This window comes from Gymnoscopelus microlampas (assembly GCF_963454915.1).
Source record: "Gymnoscopelus microlampas genome assembly, chromosome: 23".
In the NCBI taxonomy this organism is placed as follows: domain Eukaryota; kingdom Metazoa; phylum Chordata; class Actinopteri; order Myctophiformes; family Myctophidae; genus Gymnoscopelus; species Gymnoscopelus microlampas.
The window spans coordinates 31269525-31293947 of record NC_139960.1 but is presented as its reverse complement, the minus strand read 5'-3'; the positions used below and the strand labels follow the sequence as shown (position 1 = coordinate 31293947).

The following is a 24423-nucleotide window of genomic DNA, read 5'->3' as shown; positions in this document are numbered from 1 at the left end:
TTCAAACACAACAAGTTAGAGGTTTCAGCCCGACAGCAACAATATGCAACATATATGTACAGTATATAAATCCACAAAAAAAACATTTAGAATAATTGGGGAGTGGGGACCCACTTGCAGTATATCCTCACGGCCCACCAGTGGGCTCCGGCCCACAGGTTGGGAAATGTTGTTTATAGACATAATATGAAGCAGGTGATTGACAGGCAGGTGATGATGAGGATCGTGATGGTGATGGTTGTGGAAGTCATGTGATAGCACACGCTGGCAAGACAGGTGTGAGGTGTTTCTTGTATAATGGCAGCTGTGCGTGTGTGTGTGTGTGTGTGTGTGTGTGTGTGTGTGTGTGTGTGTGTGTGTGTGTGTGTGTGTGTGTGTGTGTGTGTGTGTGTGTGTGTGTGTGTGTGTGTGTGTGTGTGTGTTTTCCACGTATGCGTGCGTAAGCATGCATGTTTTCCATGTCTGCTTTTAGAACTCAGGCAAATTTAGCTGAAGCTGGAAGTGAGAGGAATAACAACATTGTGTGTCTCCGAAAACATGATACGAATAAACCTTTATTTAGAACATATTTCTGATGGAAATACATGCTTTTCACAGTTTTCTGTGAGAGGAAATAGTTGGGATGATTGTTTTTTAAGATAAGATAAGACAAGATATTGTTGCTATCAGGCAGAAACCTTGTATCTCCATATTTCAAGTCAACTATGTTTTTTCGTTAAATAACGCCCTACTTCAACATACAAGAGTGTCGCACAAAAGTAGTAAAAATAGCCCATCTACAAGCTCAAAATGTGTCATGATGCGACGCATTGTGAGCTTGTAGATCGGCTATCTAAATTTGTTTTAATATAATAATAATAAAAAGGGAATGGTGTTGGACATACAAGGTTTCCACCCGACAGCGACGTTATTTTGATTATCGGCTTCAGTTGCTCATTTAGGTCATATTAACGACGCATCACTTTGTCTTGCTCTGGATTTGTCTTTCTAAAGTTCCTCTAAACATTTCCCCGGTTTGTTTATTTTATTTTCATTTTTTACTTTGCCCTCTGTCAGATCAAAACCAAGAGCTCCTCCGTGACTTCGTCAAACAAAACCTTGTTGAAGTTTCTTTCTTTTCTTGTCTTTCTTTTTTGGTGAGGCCCTCAGACAAACCTAATTAAAACTCAATGATGAATTACCATCGGCTTCTCCGGAGGCAACCAGAAACTTGTGTCTTATTACTTAACTCGGCTGCTCCCCGGCCGCTCTTTATGAGTGGTGCCCTCTTAAACCCTTACTTTTTAAGCCCCTCACGATGTTAGCGCTCTCGTTCAGACATCCAAACTGCTTTATGTAATCGTTTTCCATTGTCTGCCGTGGCCCCTGAGGCGAGGCGGAGGTGCCCCTCCAATTATATACTCTTAGTTTTCTAATGTTCAACGTGCTGTACAGGGACTGTAAACTCTGAAAGTGCGCAAATGGAACCAAATGGACCCATAAGGGTTCTATTTGCACGCTCTCAGAGTTAAATTAACACCTAGGATTTTACAGTGTTAGATTGGGGTCCCAGAGTAAAAGAAAATGGTATCAAATAGGGGCGCGAGGCCCCATGCATATCAAACTTAGCCTGGCATGGCCAGACACATATCACTGCTATTATTATTTTTTCGTGGTGGCAGATTGGTCCCCAGGCTATATCAAACTGGAGGTTCTTGAAATTACAAATGTTGAGAACCACTGAACTAACATATACTGGAAAACCAATGTACACTGTAAAACCCTCTTAGCTGTAATTAGACATTGAGAACCAGTGCTGTTTGAGTAGATCTCAGACATTTGTTTTTTCTTTTTTTAATTTAGAGTAGCCAATTATTTTTTACCCTTTTTCTCCCCAATTTAGTCGTTATGCCAATTAATTCCTCCCCACACACATTTCTGTGTTGTCACTGCTGTCGTATCCTACTGACTCACCTGCCAGTGAGGAGCCCCCACCAGGAAGACGTAGAGCTTTCGTCCTACTCCTCCCGCCCAACACTCCCCGCTGACAGGTGCCGCCCCAGCCCGCAGGAGTACGTAAAATGACCAATATCACCCTCCCCGCCCGGCTCCCTCCCCCGAACACAGCCCAATTGTGTTCGTATAGACTCTCGTCAAAGCCGGATGCACCACGTTGAATTCGAACCCACAACCTCCGTGGTGGTGGGCAGGGACTTTACCACTAGGCCACCCGGATACCATATTCTTAGCTGGGTGGTGTAATGTGGTCGGGGTGAAACTAATTGAAAACACCGGGACCATGGGTCCAATTCCCTTCCAATCCGTTATGCGTTTTTAAAAGTAGTGTTGTTGTTTTGGTTAATACAAAAAGTTGTTTTATTGTTAAAGCTCTATATTGTGAGAGTAATCATTTCTATAGAGTGTTTGTTCAGTAACAGTGGTCTCCCTGTCTCTCCCTCTCCAGCTCTTTAATAAACAGAAAATGCATTTTCAGGGGGATTGCCAATTGTATCCAATCAGGAGAGAATACCCATTTATCAGCTTCAATTTGATACTGTTCCAGAACCAATTTTCTCTGGTTCTTTGTGTCATCACTTCCAATTTCACTTGTTTAGCCTGTATCCTTACAGTTCTCTCTCCTGATCCTACATTAAAATTGGCTTAAGGGAGGACCGGCGGCCCCTCGCTCTCTAAGGATGTTTTGGCTTTTGTCACTCTATTGGCTATAGGAGACTCATTTTAATTAATTGGAAATCACCTACTCCCCCATCTCACACTCATTGGATAAGAGACATCTTGCACTGTCTAAAACTAGAAAAGATAAGATTCTCATTGATTGGGAAGTTTGGGAAGGTATGGTGGTCCATTTCTTTCAATTTGTCCGGAATTTGAATCCGTCTCTGATTGATATGATGGGCTTGCTGTGGCAGGTGTGTTGTGCTGTAATGCGGATTTTAAATGTGTCATGGACTTTTTGACTGATGTTGTTTTGTTCTGTCTGTGTTTATCTGTTTTATAATATTTGTATTTTTATGTTTTATTTAACCTGTATTTCCTGTATGTTTTTGGGTGATAATTCAATCTGTTTACTGTATTTTTATGTATTTATTGGATTGCACTGGAGGACGCTTTTATCTGCTGTTCAAGTGCCAACTTTTGATGCTGAAAGCTTCTGTGGAAAATCCAATAAATAAAGTAAAAAAAAAAAAAAAAAGGTAGGACCGGCGGATATATGGGCTTAAAAGGGACAATGACTGACAGATACAGAGATCTCCATATATGGGCATAAAAGGGAAACGGACTGACAGATACAGAGATCTCCATATATGGGCATATCAGCATTTCCATATGCGCATATACTGATGACATCAGGGATCTCCATATATGGGCATATCAGTCGAATCTGCGGTGCGATGTAGGTGTGAAGGCCACTGCATCTTAAATGTTGTGTAGTGTTATGTTTGCGTACATTGTAGGGTTGTCCGATATTGGCTTTTTTACCGATAACCGATATACCGATATTGTCCAACTCTTAATTACCGATACCGATATCAACCGATACCGATATATGCGGGGATTATTGTGATTAGGGTAAGCTCAAATTTCATATCACACACACCATATACAGTAAGAACTCCTGTAACTTATTTATAAAGCAAAAAAAAAAAAAAAAAAAAAAAAATTTCAAAAACCGATACCGATATTTTTCCGATATCAATTTTTATGCTAATATCGGCCGATAATATCGGGAGGCCGATAATATCGGACATCCCTAGTACATTGGGTCCGTTTGGACTCTCTCTTGTTCTGTGGGATGTTGGATGTGTCTGTGCCAAGTGAAGTTTCCCTCATCAGCCATCATAAATAAATCAGAGCTAATTTGAGTTTCTGATAAGACAATTATTCCTCCTACAGTAGATGAGTTGACACTGACACCCATGCACACTCACATGCACGCTCGCATACACAATCGTATGCGCGCTCACATGCAAGCTCACACGCACGCACGCACACGCACACACACTCACAGGCAACCCCTGCAGTGCTGCATTCTCTCCCACTGATGGCTGTACTGTGAACTTCTTTATCACAGTACAGAGATTATAGCTTAGCCACTTAAAGGTACATACTGTGTAGGTCTGTACGTCTGTACACAGTAAAGAGATTAAAGCTGAACCACTTAAATCCTGTACAATTAGTATTTTGAAAGGGGTCACCCAGGGCACCCTTGTTCCCTATGGCTCCTCTTGTACACTTTTAGTGTTAAATTGAGAAAGAGAGAGAGAGAGAGAGAAACAATAAATTCATTGCATTGATGCACACAGTTCACAAGCTTAAGCTTGATGATTACTTCTGTAACAGTTCATGACCACTTAACTCACAATGCGTTCGACGCATTGTGAGCTTGTAGATCTGCTAATTTTGACTAATGTTCCCCCCGGAATATGGACGCTGGGGTTCAAGTGGTTCTTTCTGTAACACCTGCCATGCAACAGAGGATCTCCGGATGACCACTGACATGCTGCTGTCCATTCACACAACATACATGTAACATGATCATCATCATTTTCACTCAATCACTTTACACTTCTCACTTTTCACTTTCAATCACTTCACATACTGTATGTTTACTGTTGATGTGAGTCCAAACAAAGGAAAACATGACATTTTGCACATGATGCATGATGTCAGTGTAGTTTTATGTTTTTTTGGCAGATGTTGCAGGAGGCGGGGCCTATCCTCACATGACATATCTGTTGAAGAACACCTCCCATTTATAGAGCCAGATCCACTCCCCAGGGAACACACCGATGACTCACTGATTCATGATGAAAAACACAGTGTGTGTGTGTGTGTGTGTGTGTGTGTGTGTGTGTGTGTGTGTGTGTGTGTGTGTGTGTGTGTGTGTGTGTGTGTGTGTGTGTGTGTGTGTGTGTGTGTGTGTGTGTGTGTGTGTGTGTGTGTGTGTGTGTGTGTGTGAGAGGGAACAGAAGTGGCGAGACACTGTTCAGCGACTTTACTATGTAGAAAACGGAAACAAGACAAATACAGACCAGTGCAAGTCTCACAACAAAATCCTGAGCGTTTACAAATGGTTACATTTGTACACTCTCTGAGTTACAAATGGATGAATTAACACTGAGTATTTGACAGTGTGTGTTTAGTTTATTCCCTGTTAGAAGCCCATGTAGGGAAAGTAAAGTCTCCACTATGGTCCTGGTGACCCAGTAGGTCGCCATGACGACCACGTGCTCATTATGGGATGCAAACGGCATCACACCATCCTCTCCTCTCTTTGGTTGTCGGCCTTCACCAGTATCTGTCTGATAAATCACGCTCTTTAAAATCCTCTGCCACTGAGTTTACAGTAGCCACGCTGTTTTAGTTGTCTAGAAATTGCATGAATGTATTTATTATGATTTTATTTTTCTGTGTGTCTCAAACTCAAACTGCTACCCCCCTCTGTATGTCTCTGCATGCATTTTCGCACGCATGCACACACGTGTTTGTGTGTGTGTGTGTGTGTGTGTGTGTGTGTGTGTGTGTGTGTGTGTGTGTGTGTGTATGTGTGTGTCTGCTTGCGCCTGTGTGCACATGCACGCACTCGTAAAGCTGTGGCAGTAATTCTTCTAGTCTCAACATTTCTCCCTGCCGATATAACACCCATGAAGTCGCATCAGCCTGTGTTGAGTTTTGACATAACAGTGGCAACATATATACATTCAAATGGAACTTTTCATGTAATAAAATGACATGCGCATCTCCCTCAGGGATAGGGTGAGAAGGTCCGTCACTCAGGAGAGACCCTGAGTAGAGGCACTGCTCCTTATTTGGAAAGGAGCCAGTGAAGGTGGTTTGGACATCTACTACGGATGCCTCCAGGGCATCTCCCTAGGGAGGTCCTCGGCACACGTCCAGCTTGCCAGAGGCCACGGAGCAGACCGAGGACCAGATGGGGGGATTACAATATCTCCCACGCTGGCCTTGGAACGCCTCTGGCAGTTAGAAGTAGCTACTGTAATGTGGCCAGGGAAAGAGAAGTCTGGCATTTTCTACTGGAACTGTTACCTCCGCGACCCGACTCTGGATAAACAGTAGAAGATGGATGGATGGATCTTACAGCAGATGTTTCAATGAAGACCATTAGAACATTACAGCTGGCATTACAACTGGCAGTTGTAATGTCTGTACAGTATTATGAACCACATGTGAGCTAACCATAATTTAAATAAATAAAATAGAAAATCGGTGCACCCTGGTGACTGGCCCAATTGGCCCCCTGTTCAGTAACAAACAGGCAGTGACATCGTGACCCTGTTTGTCGTCATCTCGTCTCTTTCGCTCCCTCTTTCTCATACTCTCCCTTTGCCTCTCTCCAGTGTGCCGTTTAATCATTCATAAAAAGTCTTACAAATTATTAATAATGTACGATCGCACTACACACCATGTTTAAATATTGCATGCACACACAGTAAAAATCATCAATGTTAATTTACACATTGCTGACTCCGAGAGGGTACAAAATGTAACCAGATGGACCCTCAGAGTTAGATTAACACTGTGTCACGGTCACTGTCTCTTTCATTCCCATTTCGCCTCTGTTACACTCTTCTCCCCAGTGCCTTGACTGTTGATTCACCTAAATTCACCTGTGCCTGAGGCTATACAGTACATCCCCACAGACTATAAGTACCATGCTAACTATGTGTTCGTCGCTGGTTCACAGTTGCATGTCTGAGACTTTTTAGCCGCGAGCTGAAAGCGCTGCGGCTCTACAGACAGCCTCAGACATCGTCACTCGCGACACGACATGTTTTCGACATGTTTTTCGGGACACCTATTTGTCTATTGGCTGTCCTGGCTGTCCTTCACTACTTTACAGCCAATGGGGAGACACTACTTTAAAGCCCATGGACGGCCCATGGACGGCCAATGGACGGCCGTCATTCACAGCACCCCGCCTCTCCTCGCAGCACCCCCCCCCTCCGTCTCCATCTGTCCTCTCCCAAGTCCCTCCTCTCTCTCTCTCTCTCACACAAACACACACACACACGCGCGCGCACGCTCTCTTTTTCTCTCTCTCTCTCTCTCTCTCTCTCTCTCTCTCTCTCTCTCTCTCTCTCTCTCTCTCTCTCTCTCTCTCTCTCTCTCTCTCTCTCTCTCTCTCTCTCTCTCTCTCTCTCTCTCTCTCTCTCTCTCTCTCTCTCTCTCTCTCTCTCTCACACACACACACCAGCTCCAGCGAAAAGTTTGTGGTTGCTTTGTTGATGTGTTAGCAACATGCTATGCTAACCGTAATAGTGAGAGGACAGAGTGAGAGGCTGAGAGTCATAAAGTCATTAAGTCATAAAAAGTCGGCCAGCGGAGAATCTTCTAATCAACTGTGATTTACAACAGCCGCGGGGCTTCAGTGTTGATTTAACTCTGAGGAGCAGTGGAAGTACTCAAATGTTTTACTTGAGTAAAAGTATCAATACTGCAATGTAGAAGTACTCTGTTACAAGTAAAAGTCCGCAATTCAACATTTACATGAGTAAAAGTACAAAAGTGTTGGTATCCAAATGTATTTAAAGTACCAAAAGTAAAAGTACACACATGTTTGAAAATAGCAGATCTACAAGCTCACAACGCGTCGCGATGCGACACTTTGTGAGCTTGTAGATCAGCTATTTTCAAATAGCCTTGGTATAAAATAGGGCTAAAGTGGTTAATGTATGTTTTATAATGTAATAATTTATATCTGCAAAGTAACTAGTAACTCAAGTTTTCAAATAATTGTAGTGGAGCAAAAGTACAATATTTGCCTCTGAGATGTAGTGGAGTAGAAGTACAAGTACTGAAAACTGGAAATACAACAGTAAAGTGAAAAATACCTCAAAATTGTACTTAAATACAGTACTTGAGTACATGTAGTTACTTTACACCACTGATGACATGCCTGTCTAAGACAAGTCCCAGAGTATTCCTAAAACTGTATATATCTGTAGGCTATTTTTATTTAGTTATTATTGTCCATTTTATTTTCTTGCTTAATATTTTCTTTTCTTCATTATATCAATTATATGTAGAACCATCTGTGGTACAAGTTCCAACAACATTTCGCTGCTTGTATCTTTATGAGTCAGTAACAAATAAAGCTTCTTGAATTCTGCACAATCCTAATGTTGTAATTCACTGCAGAAGGACTTCTTTTGTACCACAATAGGTAGGCTAGTCCTATACCGGTTACTTATTTTTATTTTAATGTTAAGACATTTATGCTTGAATGACAGTGATTAGGCCATAACATGTTACAGCACTATAAAAAAAACAAGACATGACAAAGTCATAATATAGCCGCAAAATGTCATATTGAGGTATGCCATTTTTTGGCAGAGTTCTTCTACATTGCAGTATTGATACTTTAACTTGAGTAGTTGGGGGGGGGGGGGACACACACAATACAGCTGCTAATAATATGAATGTCAAATCATATTCAAAAGGACATATATATATATTTTTTTTAATGTTTTTTCAAAAACATTTTTTTTCCCCATTTTTTTTTTTAAATTTCAATTTCTCAACGGCAGATTGGGGCAAAAAAAGCCTGCCGCTCGCGGCTATATTATGACTTTAGTCATTTCTTGTTTCTCTTTGTTCCAGAGTTGTTTGTGAGTGGTTGTGTTTCCTGTTAAAGGTGCATGTCTTACAATGTCCATGTTTGTCTTGTAACATCTGTTGAGTAAAAACAGTAAACAGTTAAAGCACTATATTCTGATAGTAATCATAGTGTTTGTTAAAACCCATTAAAACCGGGAAAGCATCTGTGTCATTTTAGATTTTAGTGTTGGCTATAAATAGAAGATATACAAGCTCACAGTGTGTCAGTTTGTGCTGTGCTGCGAGCTTGTACATCTGCTATTTTTGAAAAATCGCCAAAGTGTGAGAAAACTACTGAGGCATTTGTAGAATCGGCCTCAGGTCTTAATGCGTTAAGTAACAGGTCTCTCCCCGTCTCTCCTCTTCAATAAACATAAAATCGATGTTCAGATGGGTCACCAATTTCATCCAATCTGAAGAGAGAACCCATTTATCAGTGCAATTTTGTCCGCTCACTTTTTGTTTGTTTGTGTCATCACTTGACATTTTTTGATGTCTAATTTGATGATTAATTTGGGGGTCTTTGATTTGAAAATGTTTGGGAACGACTGGTGTACAGTATGTGGCTTTTTCAAACCATTAAAATGCTTGGGGTTTCAGTACAGCTGTGTTTTGGCAAAGATCTCCCTGACCCTGCATGGTAGGATCTAATGAGAACCATGTCCGTTGGTTTTTCCTCTCTGACTGACTGTAGCCATCGTTATGATTGGTTCAACATCTGTGTAGGTTGTGGTCATTCTCTCACACACGCACGCACGCACGCACGCACGCACGTTGCACAAATTAGCATGCAACAAATGTACACTCACACTCATGCAAGACTATTAGAACAAACACTGTTGTTGTGAGCAGCACAAACATGCATTATGCACACACACACACACACACACGCACACACACGCACACGCACACGCACACGCACACGCACACAATAAGCCATAGTGGTTTCCAGTGTGGGTGTATCACCATAGTGAGTTTCCAGTCTGCTAAACCTTGTTCTCGATAGCTGAGTTTATAAAGTGTGTGTGTGTGTGTGTGTGTGTGTGTGTGTGTGTGTGTGTGTGTGTGTGTGTGTGTGTGTGTGTGTGTGTGTGTGTGTGTGTGTGTGTGTGTGTGTGTGTGTGTGTGTGTGTGTGTGTTTGTTTGGAATGGAAGGAAAGCATTGCATTGTATCGATTCAATTCACAAAGCAACCTTTTGTGTATTGATTCCATCTAATAGGAGGTGGTTGGCAGCCCTGACCGAGCCAAATAATGTTTAACAACTCTTGGAAAAGTACAACCGCTGCAGTCATTGTGTGTGTGTGTGTGTGTGTGTGTGTGTGTGTGTGTGTGTGTGTGTGTGTGTGTGTGTGTGTGTGTGTGTGTGTGTGTGTGTGTGTGTGTGTGTGTGTGTGTGCAGTAGAGTGACTGCTGTTCTTTCATCATCCGCAGGTGTGTGCTGAGGCCAATTCAGAGACGTGATCGATGACAAAGGATCCTGGGTACCAGCAGCTCAAAGAAAACCATGTGAGTAAAAGTGGATTCCTTACCCCAAAAAGCAGTCCTTTCAAATCAGACACCTGATGTGCTAGTCATCATAAGGTGGAATGATTATTACCAGCATAAGGGAATATTGATAGCCTACTGACACCAAATATGTTCTACGCAGGGGCTGTGTGTGTATGTGTGCTTTAAAAACCCTTTTTACTTGATTTGGCCAACTTTTAACTTTGGAAACTACCTCTGAGCCGGTGTGAGAACAGCCAGTCCCTGCGGATGTTGATACCGCTATTCTGCAACGGCTCCGAATTCTGAGCACCATTTTCAAACCAGCGGCAATACTTCCTTGCAGCTCTGCTTAGACTTGTTGGATTAGCTGTCACCCCTGGTATTGCCACCTCAGGCTTTCAGAAAGAAAGAAAAACAGAAACACAATTTGAATACATTTGAAGATGACGAATCGCTTTATTTATTTCACAGCACAGCGCTGCCTGTTGAGACACCCGCAGCTAGAGCCAATATAACCGATTGCAATTGGAGCCCAGGGGTGCTGCAACAACGAGACCAAGCGTGAACTAAACCTCCCCCCAAGACAGAAGGTCCGACTGCGGAGGGTTCACTGGCACTCACAACAAGAAGTTGTTGTGGACCTTCCATCCGTCCATCTGTCTTCAACCGCTTATCCGGAGTGGGGTCGCGGGGGCAACAGTTCCAGCAGAGAGCTACATACTTCCCTTTCCCAGGCAACATTAGCCACTTCAGCTTTTGGATTCCGAGGCATTTCAAGGCCAGTGTGGAGATATAAACCCCCATCTGGTCCTTGGTCTGCCAGGGCGTCTCATCCCAGTGGAACGTCCACCAAGGACCTCCCTAGGGAGACGATAAGGAGGCATCCATACTAGATGCCCGAACCACCTTAGCTGGCTCCTCTCCAAGTGAAGGAGCAGTGGCCTTACTCTGAGATTCTCGCGGATGACTGAACCTCTACACGCCAGAATCTGGTGGAGGGTAACGTCCAAGGATTATCTTACTTAAAAGACAATTGACAATGAGGGCCGTTTGATTTGTGATCTTTAGAAGAGCCTGCTCCACCATGAGCCCTACATGAAGATCTGAAGGTGACCATGACCCAGCACTGGTCTGCTCATGTCCAGGTGGTTCTGTTCCTCCTGCTAACAACCGCAGGTAAAAAAAAACACTCTCATTCTGTATTTTTTTCCTTTTTATTATCAGAATTTCTTACACGCCTATAATGACCTATGATGACCTATGATGACCTTGCCTATAATGAAAATAGGAACACCGGGGTCAATTAGTTAATGTGCAGGTTGTTCCCTACCTCCGCTGTTATCTGCTGCAGGAAATCATTCATCATTTCTATGCCACTCTCTCTGCCTGACTCCACTTTCTCTGCTTGACTCGTTGACTTGTGTAAGTTTTCCAGGCTTTGCAAAGATTACTGTTTGGTGATACTGTGATCTATCTTTCCTTTCATGTCCAGGCAGGTCAATTACTCCTTTTATCTGCTGTGGATACACTGTTGTTCCATCATTTTATCCTTTCATCTTCCAATTCCATCTCCTTTCATGTCAGGGTGGCTGCGTTCATTCTACTCTGGACTGTATCTATCTGTGTATCGACCTGTCTATCTGTCTTTCTGTCCATCTGTCTGTCTGTCTGTCTTTTTCTGTCCATCTGTCTGTCTGTCTAAGGGTCGTTACAAATTAACAATTCAAAAACCTTGCCGGGTGCACTGCTCAGAATAGTCCAACATAAAGAGAATGATGCCAGCACTCATGTTCTGTCAGGTACGTCTTGTCTCATGTTCGTCATGTGCAACATGACGACACGGACACGTTTTCGGCTCTATGGCTTCATCAGCGTGATGATTACGCTTGATAAACAAGTACCTGAAGGACAGAATGTGAATGCTGGCATTCTGTCTGTCTGTCTATCTGTCTGTCAAAGTGCATCTATGTTTGGAGGAGAGAATTATTGCACTATAAGACCTTTTGCTACATCATCTTAAACTCTTTAAACCCTGTATACGTCATTGAACAGGGGATCCCCAGGGGTCTAAATTTGTGCCCCTCCTTTGAGTCCTTTGTAGCGTAGTGTCTGGATTTATAGAATGTGCAATGAGGCATAACCATTCATACAGATTTCTTTATGTTTTGCGATCTGTACAGGAATGATTACAGGTCCAGTGCCAACATATTTTTTCATATTGTCCATGTCCTTGGCTCTCACAACCGGCGGGAAAGGTCTGTCCTTGAGCGTTGAGCTTTGAGACACCTCACACACATGCCAGTCTGCATCAGTTGCTTTGGCAAGCTAAACTCTGCTAAAGCGATAGCATGTAGAGTGAACTGCAGTACAAATTCTAGACACAAATGAAACAACAATCCTCTCTCCAGGGTAGTTTCGCTGAGCATAAATGCGCTTTTTCAGCAATGCCCTGATTCTCTCTCTCTCTCTCTCTCTATCTCTCTCTCTCTCACACGCCCGGCCGCCCGGCCGCCCGCACGCCCGCCCGCCCGCCCGCACGCACGCACGCACGCACGCACGCACGCACGCACGCACGCACGCACGCACACTTCCACCTGGAGCTGCTCAGTGGCCAACACATCTAACTGTGGTTGTACTGGGCAGCTTCACAGTTACACACATATACACACGTGGGAGCTGCCCAGTAAAACCACAGTTAAATACTGTTGGCCACTGAGCAGGTCCGCTGGAGCAGCTGGGGGTTCAGTGCCTTGCTCAAGGGCATTTCAGCAGTGGGTGTTTAGGGATGTCGGTCATTCATAACCCTCTCCCACATGTTTCCTGCAGTCCAGGGGAATTGAGCCGGGAACCTTTTGGCCACAATTGTGTTCCTCTTAGGTCCATTTAGGTCACCACTGTGCCTCTCTGCTGCCATTCGTCCTGCAATTTTTTCCTTTTACTGGTAAAATGACAAATGTACGCATGTACGTGTATGTAGGTGTTTTAGTAGAGAGTGAGAAAAGAGCTCTTTAAAGTACAATTAAACTTTGGTAGAGTACAAGGGGGCCGCCTACTATTTGTGTGATAATATGTGTATTAAATATATATAATATATATATATATATATATATATATATATATATATATACATACAGTATAATATATATCATTATTATTATTAATATTATTTTCACATTCACCACTTGAGCCCTAGCATAGCATCCTTATTCTGGGGATAACATTCATCAAAAATAGCTCACAACGCATCACTTGCAGATCTACTCTTTTCGGCGAAGAGGTTATATTAAAAATAAACAAAAAACCACTGATGATAGTGCTGTCAAACAAGTCTATGAATCTATATGAAATCTATTAAAAAAATCTGCAACACAATTTTATACAATATGTAGTGGGGGGTCCCTGCTTCATCTCTCTCTCAGCTAAGGGGCCCTTGATTGGCCTAAAAATCATTAAAGACTTCTGGCTAAGACAATGATCGATAGTTGCCAGCCCTGTACTGGATCAGAGTTTCCAGATCTGTATCTTCTTTCTAAGCATGCAGATGCAGGGAGGGGTATAAGTGGTTTAACTGTAGATGGCAGGTCTGACTGAGCTGTGTTGCCAGCTCCACCCAACTCTCAGGTTTTTCCAAGGTCTTTTTAGGACAAGATGGATCTAAAACATATGGGCTTTTAATATCTGAAAAGCCCCTATTAACTGGTTCACTTAATTGGTGCTAAGCCTCGCTCTCTGCATTCATTGGTGTGTGTGTGTGTGTGTGTGTGTGTGTGTGTGTGTGTGTGTGTGTGTGTGTGTGTGTGTGTGTGTGTGTGTGTGTGTGTGTGTGTGTGTGTGTGTGTGTGTGTGTGTGTGTGTGTGTGTGTGTGTGTGTGTGTGAGAGAGAGAGAGAGAAAGAGAGAGAGAGCATGCATGTTTTTTTCTTTCTAGTTTGCCTCTATTGTATATGAGAGCAAGAGAAAGGTTAGAGGGGGTTACGACTCTCACACACAAGACTAAAAAGAGGTATGGGAAAGTGGTATGTCAATGAGAGGGCGACAGTCAAATAGACAGACAGACAGACAGACAGACAGACAGACAGACAGACAGACAGACAGAGGTTTGGTATTATTAAAGAATATTAAGTCATTCAAGCCCTGTGCTCCCATTGTGTAGTGCTAAGAATGTGCTTTGACTTTTTACTGAAGAGAAGGTGTGTGTGCTTGCATGTGTGTACTGTATTGTGTGTGTGTGTGTGTGTGTGTGTGTGTGTGTGTGTGTGTGTGTGTGTGTGTGTGTGTGTGTGTGTGTGTGTGTGTGTGTGTGTGTGTGTGTGTGTGTGTGTGTGTGTGTGTGTGTGTGTGTGTGTGTGTGTGTGAATAGCGGGTATTCGGGCCGCAAGATACCGTTTGGGGACAGTGCCAGCTCCCTTGTGCCTAATTCACATGCTCTGAAAAATGCACGGGCGGTCCACCCATCTGACCACTTAACACGGCAGCCTGTCAGATGTGGTCAGATGGGTGGACCGCGATCACTTTTCAAGTGGGCCCTGTGAGAACCACTGCAGTGTATTACAGATAAAGAATCTATAGATACGTTACTATGACTATGTCACACCTCAGTAGTTTGGGCATTTTTCCCCCTGACTTTTAAATAATTAACCCATATAGACCGCTAAAGCATCTTGTGTCATTTCTTTGGCTATTTAAAAAATAGCAGATATACTGTACAAGCTCATAGCGCTATGAGCTTGCAGATCTGTTTTTGATCTGCAATCATATATATTATCAAATATATATATATATATATATATATTTGATAATATATTTTGAGATGGGGAGGAATACATATCATTTTGGGGGTCCTTGACATGGGGAAGTTGGAGCACCACTGATATAGCAACATACCGTGAGGATTTAGAAAACAGTTTTAAATATGTATTTAGCCGTGGACCCCCATCTCAAAACGTTTTATTCTAGGGACCCCCCAAAAGCAAATATTTGAGTTACAAATGTTCGCTTTAAAAATATATATATATTGAAAGATTTGCAAAAATGCGTTCCCGGTAGGGGTGTGCCGATACACTAATTTCACCAAACGATACGATACGATATTTGGCTCACAACTTCGATACGATTTCGATACGATACGATACGCACTTTTTTTATTATGAAAATATATGGGGGTGTAAAAAAGTAAATGCAAACAAATAATTATGTTTTTGCATTATTCAGACATGCAAACTTGTAGCTTTTCAGCTACAATAGCCGTTTTCAATCCAAATAGGGCAATAGTGTGACACCTGTCCCCCCCAAAAAAAAACATGTTGTCACCCTTTTCACCTCGGGGCTGTTTGCATGCCTGATTATAATGATTGTAAAAAAAAAAAAAAGTAAAAAAAAAAAAAAAAAAAAAAAAAAAATTCAAAACGATATTTTTTTTCCCCAAAACAATACATATCGTCACGAAAACGTATCGCGATATATCGTGGGACGATATATCGGCACACCCCTAGTTCCCGGTCTTAATGGGTTAATGAGCCAAGTGTCCTTGTGTTAAACAAACAAAGCTAAACAAAGCAGGCACGCTGACAGTAGTGGACCCCATGAGGCGTGCACGAGCGAGTGCCTGCAACAAATGGTCGACTCTGTCGACTATTTCAAAATTGCACATATCCCTTGATAAAAGTTCAGAAATGTTGACATTCAACATATATACATGGTTTGCTGAAACGTAACATGCCAATGTTTTTGTCTGCCATCAAAACCAACATGAAAAGTAACTTGTTAGCATGGCTCAGAATACAAGGACACTTCGCTCTTTCATTATTCATGTCTTCCCCTGCCGTCCTAGGGGGACAAAATAGTGCATGGAATCTGTTTATAATGAGTGTCTTTGTAATGTGTTGGTTGATGTCCCATGCCTGTTTACAAATACAGTATATATATGGCAGAAAGAAAATAAAATAAATTAACTTAATCTAGGTTGTGCAGCTTCTTAATTAGTTTGTAGAACATTCATGCATTCCACTAAAAGCATACAACTGCCGTACATTCAGTGGTCTGTATGGTTGTATGAAGCGTTTCCTTGCCAATAGTGAAAACCCTCGTTTTGTGAATGGAAACGCAATGCGAGGTGCTGTTGAATGAAAAGCAGTGTGAGGTGATGTTGAATGGAAAGCAGTGTGAGGTGATATTGAATGGAAAGCAGTGTGAGGTGATATTGAATGGAAAGCAATGTGAGGTGATATTGAATGGAAAGCAGTGTGAGGTGATATTGAATGGAAAGCAGTGTGAGGTGATATTGAATGGAAAGCAGTGTGAGGTGCTGATGAATGGAATGCAGTGTGAGATGATATTGAATGGAAAGCAGTGCGAGGTGCTGTTGAATAGAAAGCAGTGCGAAGTGCTGTTGAATGGAAACGCAGTGCGAGGTGCTGTTGAATGGAAACGCAGTGCGAGGTGCTATTGAATGGAAACGCAGTGTGAGGTGCTGTTGAATGGAAAGCAGTGTGAGGTGCTGCTGAATGGAAAGCAGTGCGAGGTGCTGTTGAATAGCAGCCAGGCAGAGTTGTTCCCTTACTTTAAATTCTATGAGGTGTTAACGACAAACACCCACAGAAAAGCACATGCTCTGAACAGTATCACCACTAGAGAAGAGAGTGTGCGTGCGTGCGTGCGTGTGTGCGTGCCTGCGTGCCTGCGTGCCTGCGTGCGTGTGAGAGAGAGACAGACAGATAGACAGACAAGGAGACAAGGAGACAAGGAGACAGACAAGGAGACAAGGAGAGAGGGCGAGAGATAACTAGATAAGAGAGAGAGAGAGAGGGATGTAGAGAGAGAGACATAGAGAGAGATAGAGAGAGACTGACAGAAGGTAGAGAAAGGAGCTTTTCTTAGTGTATTGTAATTTTTTCCATCTTTCATTTTCTCTTTCTTTCTTTCCTTCCTTTCTGAACCGACCAAACTTTACTTCACTTGTTACCTACTTGGCCAAGTGTGTGCGCGCGCGTGTGTGTGTGTGTGTGTGTGCACGAGTGCAAATGTGTGTGCGTGACTCAGACTTTTTATGAGTTCAAGATTAGGCTCTGAGTGTTCTTGGCCGCTCAAATTGACAACCCTGCTGATTTACTCAGCCAATTAAAGCTCGCCTTTAAACCCGAGCTCACTAGTGATTGGCCCTCGACCAGTAAGCAGTCACATGAAAGAAAGAAAGAAAGAAAAAAGCTTCATTATTGATCAGCTTCCTGTGAGAACACGTACCTCGTATAATAGAAACCATTCTTTGACTGATGTCATTTTCTTTACCTCTTCACCTCAAAACAAAATGAGCCCGTTTGTACACATAAGCGCTGAATAACTGCCAAACAAAAGCCAGCAAGATTAACCATGTTCTACCTGGCATCCGTATTTTGGGCATGTCATTCATTATAGGTTAAAACTTAAAATTCAAAAAAATGTAATAGAAAGAATGAAGCAAAATATAAGATCTACAAGCTCTTTATGAGCTTGTAGATCGGCTATTTTCACTGTGCGACACCATCATGCAACAAAGCATATTAAAATAGGGCTGAAGTGGTACTTAAACCGTATACACACATCGTTGACCAGGGGTCCCCCCAAGGAAGTTACAATGGGTTTGTACAGGAAGGGGGCGTGTCTGATAAAATGAATATCAAATATCTAAATACTGAATCAAGCAACTTAAAAACTTGTCTGGGGGCTGACAAAAGCCTGAGTAGACGACAAAATGACCCAATTCTTTTTAAGAAGTGAAATATCCCTTTAACATGTAATTTTCAAAAGCAACCACGGGAAGGCGCCAGAATAGATAAGACAGATCTTTATTGATCCCACGGGGGAAGTTTTTGCTTGGTAGTGGTAGGTGGGATGCAAAATGACACAAGGGTAAGAAAACAATGTCAACACTGTATCAACAATATACAGCAATATACAACCAGACAATGTATAGTATCTGCATTGTACAGTATCAATACAACATCAAAACAGTATCAACAATATTCAGCAATAGGCCTGTATATCTACAGGCCTATTGTATCTATCCGCAGATGTTCATTTAACTCTGAGAGTACGTAAATGGAACCAAATGGATCTTTCATGTTAATTTCCACTTTGAAAGTGTAGAAATGGAACCAAATTAAACCAATTTTCATGTTTTTCAACTGGCCAAAAAAGTGGCCAAAGCTAAGTTAGCCACGGTGACAAGGAAATGACTCTAAAATAATTCTCTAGTGTAAAGCACCTTGAATTGCATTGTTGTTGAAATGTTCTATGCAAATACACTTGCCTTGCCCACGATTATAAATATAAAGTGTGGGGTGCCTGTGTGTGTGGGATGTGTTTTGAATAATCTTGGCCCGTAGTGTGTGGGATGTGTCAGTGTACTGTACTGTACGTCCTGTATTCATAAATGTGCATACATACTGTACAGTGTGTTAAATTTGTATTAAACTTGGATGGAGGGAATTAAGCTCACATAAACGGATGCTCTCGTACAATTTACAATTTAGGCATTTTGCAGACACTCTTATCCAGAGCCACTTACAAGTGTGAAATTGGAATAAGCAGAGTAAACATGAACTCCAGTCAACAAACAACAAGGTAAATAATCACATGCAGAAAGTCAACTGTGACAACTGTGTAGTGCCTCAAAGAAACAAGGATACCAGGTAATGAACCTAGCATCTGTCTAAAGGAAGCAACATGCTATCCTGTCTAAATAACATTCTGTACATCGAGGCCGAGAAAAAAAATAATTCAATGTATGAAACACAACATGAGAACAAACACCAGTGGCGGCTGGTGGATTTTTCCCTAGGTAGTGCTACACCAAAAATCAAGCCAACAATAACATGTACTATGTTATCACATTAGTTTATTTTGATAGGCCCTGCCCTGGTAGTAGTTTCATTCATTTGTGAAAGACAGATATAATTAATGGCATGAGAAAAAAATAAGTACTACACCTTTTTGTTCCTTTTTGGTAAATAATAAAATACTGCTGCATTATGTGATTCATATCCATTCATCACACAACAAGTCACCTCCGCGTTGTGGGCTTGTACATCAACAATACCATAATGCGTCAATGCGTAACTCAGTCAGCATAGACATAATAGGCAAAAAAAAGTGAAGCTCACCAGTTGGAATGAGCAGTTCTATGTGTATAGATATGTATGCTCTAGAGGCGCAGCAAGCCAGCACATACGGAAGACCCTTTCACTTGCATTGAAGAGTGAACTATACGCATGCGCGAACTAACATTGCAATGGTAAAGATTTTTGGGCGCAGCATTACGTTTGGGCACAGTAGAACGTTTTTTATCTACATTTTATGGCAGATCCTACATTTCAAACTCTAGTCATTAACTATATAATCTCTCAAGAACAGATTCAGAGCTGCGCTACTGAATCTGTCGGGAGCCCCGTTCAGAACGTGTGAGCATTGGCCTACAAGTGGGCGTGCCTTCAGATCAGGAAGCAGGCCGCGCTTTACCCAATCAAATGTAGTGGCCGGGATTTACATCTGTGCGCTCGCTTCCCACTGAAAACAAACCGAAACTCATTTAACAATAGCGTCCTTGGAGCCGACAAAACCACGGAAAGTTAGTAACATTTTAACTTGTTCTTTCATCATAGAAACAAGTGGGCTTATAACCAAAACGATCCATGTTCTTTGGGAGAAATGGTGTTAGTGTTCGGTGGAGAAATATTGTTAGTGGGAATGAAAACATAGGCGCACCACCGGAAGTGGAGGGCTGAGGGCAGACCAAAACGCTGGTTTCCAGTCAGCGTCGGTTTATTTAATCACTCCCCCCAGAGTCAAATGCAAGAGTGAAAAACGCTGGGGGGGCTGTTTTTCCTTTTTATTTTACTATGGGTTCCCAGATTGTTAACTATATAATATTTACCTTGTTGATTTGATCATTTAAAAATATAATATAATATATTTTAAAATAACATTTATTCAAGGAAGATCTAGATTTAGGAGAGATGGTGTGGTGCACTAGCGCCCTCTATTGACAGGCCGCGGCTGCAAATCACCAAGATCTATCTGCACAGTAAACTAGTGTCTGTCTGTCTGTCTGTCTGTCTGTCTGTGTCTGTCTGTCTGTCTGTCTGTGTCTGTGTCTGTCTGTCTGTCTGTCTGTGTCTGTCTGTCTGTCTGTGTCTGTCTGTCTGTCTGTCTGTCTGTCTGTCTGTCTGTGTCTGTCTGTGTCTGTCTGTGTCTGTCTGTGTCTGTCTGTGTCTGTCTGTGTCTGTCTGTGTCTGTCTGTCTGTCTGTCTGTCTGTCTGTGTCTGTGTCTGTGTCTGTGTCTGTCTGTCTGTCTGTCTGTCTGTCTGTCTGTCTGTGTCTGTGTCTGTGTCTGTGTGTGTGTGTGTGTGTGTGTGTGTGTGTGTGTGTGTGTCCGTGTGTGTATGTGTGTGGGGTGTTGGCATTCCCGGAGAGGGAACTTCTTAATTTACGTCATGTCTCTCCTTATCTGTCCCTGCTCTCGTTAACTTCCTGCTCCGTCCAGCCAGCATCATCTAAATGCAAATGATGCAAGCTTGCACGTGTGCATTCTGTACCATCAGAGATTTAGGGAATATTGATCGATGAATAACAGTTACCTCCCTCTATCCTTCTCGAAACCTCTGTCTGTGGGTTTGTCCTTCTGTCCTCATCCAGTTTTCTCGTCAGCGGGTTCACTAATCAATATGAACTTGCCTATGCGCATTGACCATTGGCATATCAAGGGAGCGAGGAACCCATTTCTTCACTTTTCCCAAATTGGAGATGTTTATTAGCATTTCTGTGAACCTCTCACTCAGTTAAGACGCTGCTGTGGGTGGAAATGCACTCGTACATGTATCTCCTAAGCGGGTCGACCAATAGATGCACATGGGCATAATGCAGGGAGGGCCGTTCTCTTGCGCTTTTTCTCCTCAATTTGTTGATACGTCTTCACATTGATTAAAGTTAATTTGTAAACCAAATTTAAGTTGCTTACTTAAAAAAAAACATTGTCACAGTCTATGGCATCTACAGTGGTAAATTCTTTACTTAAGTAAAAGTACCAATACTGCATTATAAAAATACTCTGTTACAAGTAAAAGTCCAGAATTCTAAATTTTTGTAAAAGTACAAAAGTATTGGCATCAAAATGTACTTAAAGTACCAAAAGTAAAAGTACTAAATATTTGAAAATAGCCGATCTACAAGCTCACAACGCGTCGCGTTGTGAGCTTGTAGATCTGCTATTTTCAAATAGCCTAGGTATGAAATAGGGCTAAAGTGGTTAATGTAGGTTTCATAATGTCATAATTCATATCTGAAAAGTAAGTACAATATTTGCCTCTGAGATGTAGCGGAGTAGAAGTAAAAGTATTGGAAATTGGAAATACTCAAGTAAAGTACAAATACCTCAAAATTGTACTTAAGTACAGTACTTAAGTAAATGTACTTAGTTACTTTCCACCACTGGGCATCTATAGTGTCAGTTTGCGGTCCCATGTCTCTGGTCAGCACATAGTTTGAGTACGCATCCCCAGTAACTGTTATGGATTAGTCCAAATTAAATAGTGTAACGATAGCCTGGAACTGTATCCAACTGGAAGTGGGGGGGGGGGGGGGGGGGGGGGGTGTGTGTGTGTGTGTGTGTGTGTGTGTGTGTGTGTGTGTGTGTGTGTGTGTGTGTGTGTGTGTGTGTGTGTGTGTGTGTGTGTGACTGAGAGAGAGAGAGAGAGAGAGAGAGAGAGAGAGAGTTCTAAGCAACCAAACAGCCAGGGAAACAAATGGCTGACAGAAACATGATCACTTTCCTGTCTCTCACAGTCGGGAAATCAATATTCTCTCAAACACTGCAGCTTCAATGTCTTTTTGTTTTGTTTTTTCCTTTCCTCTTGTTCTCAAATTTCTCATGACTGTTCTGGAAAATCTTTTGAATCTGAGATGCTGTCCTTTATCCCTGGTCAGTTTGTCTGTCGCTCTATCCCTGCTGTCTCATCCAAATCTCACTCCGTCCATCAGGTGCTTTAAAGGTAGGGTAAGATATTATTTGATTAAAACAAAAACAAAACATGTTGGTTAAAAGGTTACTTTCAGAGGCATACTCTCATAGTAATCATTGCTATAGAGTGTTTGTTCAGTAACAGGGGTCTCCCTGTCTCTCCAACTCTTCAATAAACAGAAAAATCCTGTATCCTTTATGACTTCTCTCTCCTGATTGGATATAATGTATATCACATCTTGATAATGCATTTTCTGTTTACTAAAGCGCCGGAGAGACAGGAAGACTGAATTTTAACTAAAAACATCACTTACCCTACCTGACCACTGCCTTAGTGGTTCGCAAACTTTATCATGTCAAGGACCCCCAAAATAATATTTGTCCACGGACCCCCGTCTGAAAATATTTAGTACCAGGGACCCCCATACAATTTGTGTTGTTAAAATGTTCAAATAGCTGAAATTATAGCCAATTTATGGTGGCCATAGCTGAGTGGATAGTGACGCCGCCTGGGCAACCAGAGGTCCTGGTTGTCGCTGGTTTGATTTCAGGCCAGGCCATCAATTTGTCAATGTGTGTCCCTGACTCCCTGAGCAAGACTCTTAACCTAAGCTGCTCACTGCTCCTAGTAGTTATAGGATGATGGGTAAACGCAGAAGATGAAATTCACATACAGTATGTGCATATACATTTATACATCTACAGTGACAAAAAACACCCCAAGGAGTTGGACTAAATCATTATAGTATAGGGTTAAAGTGGTTAAACTGATGCTATATTAACTAATTTTGCAGGGGAACCCCGTGGAATCCCCTCAAGGACCCCTTTCTTTGGCGATATACACTTATGATTGATTGTAACGCCGGTGTCAAATCCCCCCCTCTCTCTCCATAGCACTCTCGGCCCACTTCCGTGTGTGCGAGCCCTACACCGACCAAAGGGGGCGCTATCACTTCGGCTTCCACTGCCCGCGCCTGTCCGACAACAAGACCTACATGTTCTGCTGTTACCATAACAACACGGCCTTCAAGTACTGCTGCAACGAGAGCGAGTTCCACAGCGTCACACAGCTCAACCACACCTCCACATCCGATGGATTCACACACAAGTAAGATTCACCTGTAGCAGGGGTCTGCAACGTTTGTCAGGCCTAGGACCCCCTTAGCTGAGAGAGAGATGAAGCAGGGACCCCCACTATATTGTACACAATCGTGTTGCAGATTACATTTGAAAAATGAGGCTTTGTACCTGTTTTCTCCATACATGGGCATGCCCCCTTTGCCCTTAGGCCCCAGCCATAAAAGTCTGTCCCCCTTCCGACATGGGTCTGGCAGAACCAGGTCTCCTGGTTTTGTTTCATAGATAGCTTCATAGGCGTGTTTGACAGCACTATCATCAGTGTTGTGTGAATATATATATATTTTTTCCTTCCTATGTTATTGTTGTTGTTTATAAAAATAGCAGATCTACAAGTTTGTGGATCTCCTATTTTCGGTGAATGTTCCCCCCATAATAGGGATGCTGGGTTCAAGTTCCTATCACACAAAGATTTGATGGCCCAGTAACTCTGAGCCCTGTAGTAACTCTGAGGTCCCCTTTGCGGCCCCAGACCCCCTGTTGAATATGAACAAGTCGAATCAGCGGATTCAAAAAGTAGCTACAAATCAGAAAATCCCCATGTACTATGGAGTCATCTGATGTCTTCCATAAGACGTCATAGTACTGACATCATAGACTGGCCTGGACTCCGTATTTGGAAATGCATGACACGGAACTCCCTATACTGTATGTGTATAAATGTACACAGACAGACAGGCCGATACAGAAATATCCATATATGGGCATAAAAAGGACGCAGACAGACAGAGGGGTACAACAGGTGCACTGACAGCGGGCACAATGGGTATTGCATAACCAGGTGGGTCATGCATTCCCAACTTGCATTGTTTCCGACTTGCATTGTATCCCAGTAGGCCGATGTCCAAAGAAGAAGGGCACCGGTCTAGTAGTGTCAATTGTCGTTCTACAAATTTGGCTATTTTTACAATTTTTGAAATAGGACTAAAGTTATTTCATAATGTCAGCCGGGTCTCAAAAATGTAGTGCAGTCAAACGTTTCCATTTCACAATGCCGGGCCCCAGCCAGATGCTATAGCTATTTAGGGGTCCTTGGCATGGAAGAGTTTGTGGACTCCTGCATTAACTCACCTGGAGTCTGAACACACAGATTTAAGTTTAGATTTAGTTCACATTACGTCTGCAAAAGTGCAACTTCTGTATTGACTGATGCCACTTTTCGTCTCTTTGAGAGAGATTTGCACACTGC

The 24423-nt window shown here is 42.4% G+C and overlaps 1 protein-coding gene across 1 annotated transcript in view; it reads left to right on the top strand.

Moving 5' to 3' along the window:
- The first annotated feature begins 11176 nt into the window (after nt 1-11176).
- The window catches only part of shisal1a (shisa like 1a), a 29952-nt gene continuing 16705 nt past the window's right edge, over nt 11177-24423 (top strand). The window contains exons 1-2 of the mRNA XM_084049863.1: nt 11177-11285; nt 22992-23205. Of these exons, the coding sequence (XP_083905989.1) occupies nt 11225-11285; nt 22992-23205 (275 nt within the window). The 5' untranslated portion in view covers nt 11177-11224. The remainder of the gene's footprint in view (nt 11286-22991; nt 23206-24423) is intronic.